The sequence below is a fragment of the Alosa alosa genome, chromosome 20 (genome assembly GCF_017589495.1).
Source record: "Alosa alosa isolate M-15738 ecotype Scorff River chromosome 20, AALO_Geno_1.1, whole genome shotgun sequence".
Taxonomy (NCBI): domain Eukaryota; kingdom Metazoa; phylum Chordata; class Actinopteri; order Clupeiformes; family Clupeidae; genus Alosa; species Alosa alosa.
In genome coordinates this window covers 13,706,379-13,713,937 of record NC_063208.1, presented here as the reverse complement: position 1 = coordinate 13,713,937, position 7,559 = coordinate 13,706,379, and the positions used below count along the sequence as shown (strand labels likewise).

At 41.7% G+C, this 7,559-nt stretch overlaps 1 protein-coding gene across 5 annotated transcripts in view; it reads left to right on the top strand.

The window, feature by feature from the left end:
- Window positions 1-2,285: 2,285 nt before the first annotated feature.
- The window catches only part of LOC125285712 (MAP7 domain-containing protein 1-like), a 46,765-nt gene continuing 41,491 nt past the window's right edge, over window positions 2,286-7,559 (top strand). For 4 of the 5 annotated variants that reach the window (XM_048230274.1, XM_048230275.1, XM_048230272.1 and 1 more), the window contains exon 1: window positions 2,286-2,674. In XM_048230274.1, coding sequence (XP_048086231.1) covers window positions 2,608-2,674 — 67 coding nt within the window. In that variant the 5' untranslated portion in view covers window positions 2,286-2,607. The remainder of the gene's footprint in view (window positions 2,675-7,559) is intronic. The other variant, XM_048230277.1, reaches the window with a different exon arrangement.

Genomic DNA, 7,559 nt, shown 5'->3' with positions numbered 1-7,559 from the left:
GACTGATGTTTTACCAGTCTGTCTTTGGCAGTCCCCTCTTTCATGCCGTGGTGTGCTGGTGAGGCAGTATTAAGAAGAACGACGCTGGGCGACTGAACAGGATGGTAGGGAAAGCTGGCTCTGTTCTAAAATTTCTAAAATATCTATCTAAGAAAGTCTCAGCCCCAGTTTACCAATCCCCACATCCTATTTCCACATTTCTAAAATGAGGAAGCAAATTATTGGGTAAATGCTTTGCTTGTATTACTTGAAGAATCCTCTTCAAGGGATTTAAACAAAACTAAAGCATACTTTTTGGCTTTAATAATAATTGGTTGTGTGATATGAACCCAGGCTTGCCTCTGTAGCAAAGCTTTGTGCCGCATTGAGTAGATTCGTGAATGTTTCTTATTCCTAATTGTTGTGTAACAGCCTGTTGGAACACTTCTCCAATCTGATTATGATCCCAGTGCCTTCAGATGACTGTTATGTAAGTATACACAATATCAGTGGGGAAAAAAAGATTAGACACACACCGCATTCAGACATGGCACCTGATTACTCAACCCCCTACACTCACAGTCCTCCTCAAATCGTTATCCATCCAACAATTATTCACTTCATGATGTCCGCCCTCTGCTCTCCAACTGTGGAGATGTAAACACACTGTTTTCGGGGAGCAATAAGTTCCCACACTATTTTGCTAAGCACAGGTCTGCTTTGTTTCTCAACACACAAGGTTCAGTATTTTTATTTACTTTCCAAGAACATCTCTGACCTCAACAAGAGCAGTTATTTTTTAAACCGACCATGTGGTAATTTGATGGCAGGTCTGCAGTAGGAGAAGAGGCACACTCTATGGGCAATGTGATTACATTAGTGTTTGCCTCTTGTGTCGGAGGCTGTGTTTGTCCAAATCCCAATCACTCTGTGGTGTGTCTACAATATTTCTTGATACCCCCACAACCCTCATGTTGGCAAGGTCAATCCTTCTCAAACTCTCAAGAGGACCTCATTAATGCATGAGGCATGGCATATTCTCTCTGAAATTGTCTATGTGTTCAATAATACCATATGGTTTGTAGCCTTGCAAAGATAGTTTTTTTTTTAGTATTCCACTGGACACTCTTGATAATGAGTCATCATAATTCACTTCTGTTAATGTTCTATTTGACCTTATAAACAATTTTTTGATATTACACAGTGTAAAATAATGACCAAAGCTTTGACAGTGTAGTGTCATGAAGGTATGTTTCTGTGGCTCAGGTTAAAATGATTTGGACAAATATAGAATCAGCATGTCATGAAGTAGGTCAAAGTTTCCTTTATCTAAATAAAACTGTGATGATTTTAATAACCACATCAGTTGTGCCACACTGCCTCAGCCAGTCTGCTTGTGTGTTTTTTTTGTTTGTTTGTGTGTATATTTTCTCCTCGCCTGTTGCAGTTAGCCTCACAAATTGCACTGACACTTTATCTATAATTCATACGGACTTGAATCTGAAGGACTAAGGTGGGATGAGTGAATCAGGCCAAGCTAACCTATATTTACACAATTCCCGTTAAAAATGGATATATGTTGGTTTTCTCTCTTGAATCTTTTGGGAACAATCATGGCACACTCTTTCTATGACTGCATTGTTATCTTACATTGTGGTATCCTTATAGGCTTCGAGAGCCTATAGCTGCAGATATTTTAGACCCTAGTCTGAGATTTCTTGTTGATAAACTAGGCTACTAGACTACAAATAATTAATTATCATTTAACCTGTCACATTTGCATACACTTCAATGTCAAAGACACCCATTAATCATCATAACAGAATAGCCTAAACGAAACACAAAATAATAAATGCAATCATTTTCACAACATTTCATTTTACATAATGCCTAACCACATTTCGAGGTTGGTATAACTCTCATGCCTGACTAAATAACGGTTCAAGAAATGTCACACTCCAGCGTCCCAGCCCGCGCATCTAACATTCATTATGAGGCATTCATGCAGACTTTCTACGACCGTCCACCTCCCCGCCAACCGTACGCTCGCTCTGAAGTGAAGTGGACGCACCGTGCCAGCCAGAGGGGAATCAGATTTTTCGGCTATGCCCATATATTAGCTGGCATGTCTGTGTCAAGTGCCATGCCGAGTGAACAAATGTGCCAGTATACATCACCCTCCTATCAACACATATTTTGGCCGGAGTTACAGTAGACAGAGCAGACGTCAGCGATCTTCATGACACTGGTTCAAAAAGTATATCCCTGCCATATGGTACAGTCCATCGGAGAGTCAAAGACCATCCCGCATAGGCATTCTTCAAGCAGTCTTGCTGCTATGGGCTTGTCCGTGGACGTGGCCCCTCACTTCAGTTTTTCCTTTTGAAATAGGTTCTGAACTGCACATTTTGCAAAGTAGGATAACTGTCGACGACGAGAACTAGTAATTTATTGAGACTGCAGTTCTTCTAAAGGAAACTTATTTTATGTTGACGTTTGCAGTCATTAGGTTACCTCTGAGATACAGGGTGTGTTGAAGTGAGTAATCTTGGGAGTTCCTTCTCTTCTCCTCTGTTTAAGTTTAGTGAAGGAATGACTAAATCTGTAAAAGGACACCGAGGCGTCTGAATGGAGAAAATGGAGAACAAAGATCTCGAGATAAATTTCGAAGAAAAACTAACATTGTCAGACAAAGGTAGGTCATATCGAACAGAACAATATATGACATTCAAACGTGCTTTCTTAATAGGGGATGTCATATGGAACTAATTTTGAAATAGTCATGAAACAGAGTAAATCATTACGAGCTATGATTCACACCATGGGAGCCTGTTCGATGGTTTATTATGGATGTCATCTCGCTGGAAAACATGCTGTGGTTTGCAGCTTGAAGTTCAATCAAAACGTGACCAAACAAGGTTTTATTATGTGTTACACTGTTGTCATATTACGTGGGTTACATGTAGGCTACACCTTTTGTCAAACACTAACACATGAAGTCAATGTCATCAATGTCCTTTTCATTTTTGATTAGTGCCGAGGAAGCTTGCCGGTGTTTGAGGGAAATTACGCGCAATGTCGGTCTGATGCGCATTTGTCGTGGAATATTAATTTGGCTCATAATGATGCTTTTGGATGTGTCACAGACAAGTAGGCTAGTGCATGTACCAGATGTGGGATGTGGGCGTTTTCCGTCGTGACACCTTGATTTTACAGCCCCCACCCCCACCTTTCGACCTTTTCATCGCTGCCTAGATATCATAACGACCACGAGCGGCTATAACGCCAGTTCTATGGAATGCTAAAGCACTCCAGCGGTATAGAGCAGTTCACGCCAAACGATGTGCGTGGAGATTTTGCGATACACGCCTGTAAGTCAGTGAAGTTTACTTCTTTCCATCACATTACGCCAGCACTAGTCTTTGCTTAGCGCCCCCACGTTGATGTATTTTTGATGTTTTCCTCCAGATGTTTTTCCTCTTGCCATAGACCAGCACTCACTCACTAGGCAGCCAAAATAGTACCAGCAGTCATAGCGACAATGCAGATTGCTCCAAGTTGCAGTTGATTTGGTTATCAAGAAGATCTGCAATGAAACAGCTTACTGAACGTTAAACGTGTACTATTTGGATCTTCGAAATGGACATCCTGTGCATATTTTCTCAGAAAGGAATCCAATCACATCTAGCATACCGTAAATGTGTTGGAAGACTGAAAACTGATCATGCATCGTCCCTGAGAAGACTTTTGCCAGTATTGTTTGTTAGAAGCATTTTTATTTCTATGAACAAAAACTTAGTTATTGAATCATTGACAGTCATTCATAACTGAAACACGACAGAATGTGATTGTGGTTCTTCTAATAGTAAATGAATATCATTATTCCCCAGATCTCACTGAGAGATAACTGCAGGGCACGGATCTGGTGTTTGTTTATGCTGTAGGGTGCCAAGCTCCACCGCCATGCCAGAAATGTGCAGGGAAGAAACATCACTTCACAGTGACCTAGTTTTTAGGCATCAAGTGTATCATTTGGTGGGAAGTCTTGTGGGTTATTCAAGGTGTAACACTACCTGACTGCATTTACTGCCTGAAAGGCTCTGAAAAGGTGGTTTCGGCACATAGAAATGTCATTATGGGCAATAGCATATAATCAAATACCTTTAACCTAAGGGATGTTTCAACAATGCAGTATAGTTTTCAATAAGTATCCCCTTTGGGAATCAGTAATATAGTAATATAACATAAATACATTATGAATCATTGGCAGTATAGGCGATAGATAACATATAACTGATATAACGCCTGTAGCCTATATCACCTCAAACACAGTGAGCAGTTACAGTATCGTATGGGCTTTAAATGGTGAAACTCAAGTGTAGATGATGCTTTTGTGGTCTGTATCAGTATCAGTGTGGCAGAGGCAGAACCATTGTTTAAAGGGAAAACAGAAGACCTACATTCCTTTCCCATTACTCAACACGGAGAGAGAGAGAGAAGTCCCCCTGAGCAGCCATTCCTCCCACCTCTGGTGCAGCCAACCCTGTTTACCCATCTGGGGGAGATACAGAATGTCATCTAGTTACATTCTGCTAGAAATGTGCTAGATAGGATAATTGGGAATTTATAGGCAATCTTGGTCTGCTGCTAATTCCTAAAGTTCATCTGCATTGCCCTTTGACCTACTGACTGGGTAATTTGTTAAGAGGAAATGTTTATGTGCAAGACCCTGACTTCCTATTGATACTTGAGGATTCACAGCAGAGACGGACAAGCTCTAGAGTCTTCTCTTGGACAACATTAGATGCTTTGTTGCCAGAGTTGTGGGCTGGAAGAAAAAATCCCCAGCACAGGCCAAGATCTGACATGTTCAAAGAGATGTTGTTTAGTCTCTCTTTAGAAGGCAAGGTTTTGGTCACCCTGTTCAAAGACAGCTTTCCGCTTTATCTCTCATAAATACCTTATGTTTAAGATTGCATGTAGCTGCACATGAGGAATTAAGGAAATCCAAAAGATCCAAGTTTTATTTTTAAGTGTTGTTAATATAAATATAAGCTGTGGTTAGAGGCTTTTAAATGTCTTTTAAACCAGATGTTTAAACCACAGTCATAGCTTTTCTGTTTCAAGTGGTTGTGAGATGAAAATGATAACGTTCCCAGGTGCTCTTCAGTTCTTGGTTCAGTATTCCTGGCTGCGATTCAACATCATGTGAAAAGGAAAACAAAGGATCCTTAGCCTCCTCCTGATGCAATCTGCCTCAAAAATGCTTTTGTCAGACCTTCTATGCTTCCTGGAGAGTTCTATAAGCAACATTAGCCGTTCTTATTCATTTTGACCAGACTTACACACCTTAAGATTCACTTTAGGTACTTCCAATATTCTAGTTCAGTTTTCAACATGCATATTAGTATAGGAAGTATGTATATTATCCTTTCCAACATGGCTTCAATTCCTCCAAGCACTGTAAAAGTAGCAGTGGCGTGCAGCAAACAAAGGAAGGAAAGCCGGACATGCATGTGGTCAGACACACTAACATCCTCTCCACATTAATGGACCTCTCAATCAGCCCTGTACGGGCTTTGTATGTTTTGTATGTATGAGCTGTGTGCTTTTAGAGAGCTGTGGGTGTGGGTGTGTGTCTGTCTGTGTCTGTGTGTGTTTTGTGTTTGACTTCCCACAAGTGGTAGAGACTGCGCTTTGTTTATGTATGAAACCATGTTCTCTGACTGTTTGATTTGAGCTGAGGCTCAGTCCCCTGTTTGAACCATGTCTAGACTGTACTGCGAATGATTATGTTGGGTCCTCTGGAGATTTGCATTAGAAACTGGACTCAAATGAAAGAGGTATCTGCTGAACAGAACAGAGGGAGAGACAGGGTTAGACTGGAGAGGCTGTGAGGGTTTTCCTGTGGCGGTGTGACAGAACCCAAGCAGGGTGTGGAGAGTGAGTAATGACTAATCTGTGTAAGGGAGGACCGGGGGTCTTTCTTCTTCTGTGTGTGTGTGTATGCGTATGTGTGTTTGTGTGTGTGTGTGAGAGTCTGAAGGACAGGAAGAGGTGGAGACAGAAGAATAGAAGGAGGGTGGGGGGGACTGATGCTCCTATCCCCTCCTCTGTTCCACCTCAGTCAGAACAGCGTATAGCGTCACTTCACACCGGATGAGATGATGTAAATCACAGATTAGATTCAATTAGATTAGATTAGATTCAACTTTATTGTCATTGTCCAGAGTACAAGTACAAAGACAACGAAATGCATTTTGCGTCTAACCAGAAGTGCAGAAAAGCAGAAAAGTGTATAATAAATATAAATATGCAGTGCAGTGCAGTTACCTTATAAGACCAGACCAGACCAGACAGATCAGCACACATTCCAGACAGATCTGCACATATTCAACACATGCACGCACCCACATATACACACACAAACACACACACACACACACACACACACACACACACACACACACACACACACACACACATACACACACACACACACAGGGGAAGAGGAGGAAGTGGTATGTATGACTGAGTTATAGTGGACTGCACAGATCAGGCTGAATGCATTGTGTCGCATTGTGCAAATGTCCAGCATGCGTCATGTTCAGCCAGATCTCCGCAGCGCTGCATGAAGTCGAACGAGCCTAATCACAGGGGTTTGTTTAGTGGACAAGGACCAGCTGCGCCCACTGTACTGTACTGCCCGCATCCCCTGTGTGCCTGATCCATAGACGTCATTTTGCTATGAGGTATTTTAAACCACATAAGGATGCCCAGAATACCTCCCTCAGGTGGTAAAACAGCTGTGCTCAACTGTTTATGCTTTAGCCTGGTGCTGCCATCTCATGAATTGCAGTTTTCACAATGGTTTATTTGGAGTACGTAGAAACTACCCTGGACTTTCGGCGGGTTAGTCACGTAAGAATTGGGTGTAGTCCAGATTGGAATTCAGAGCCATTGAATCAGCCATTATCCAGTTAGAATTGACACTGCTGTTCTACACTGCCAGTTTGTGAAACACTATGTTTCTTTGTGATTCTGTTTCACCAAATGAGATTCTTGACTAGATGATTGGCGCACCAGAAAAACAGACTCCACACAAATTGAGGGCTAGAAGACTACAGTATATCCCCATGTGTATCTCAACTCAGAGTGTACTAAGTCTGAAAGGAGCAGGTGTACAACGCTTCTGCATCTGTGTCTTAGTGGACTGTCAGGGCCAGCTAGGCCACCTGTACAGGTCTAACTATTTTCAAACAGAGGCAGAAATCTGGGATTATTTAATGTTGTTTATTCTGCGCAGTCTAATATTGGGTAATCAGTGTAGTGCACACCGTGGAGTTAGTTAATGAGGACACTAAGAATGCTGCCTTCCACCCCTCTATCAGAGCGCCATCTCTGTAACATATGGGGGCGGCGTAGTCACGTTATATAACAACATCTACTGTTCCCGAATTGTCTTTGTTTTCTTAAACATGAAAATAATTGGGCCAGGACATTTGTGGGTAATCATGTGTTTTGTGTGATCAGTTGGTCTAGGGGTAAAGAGGTCATGGATTAAACAAGAGCAAAGGATT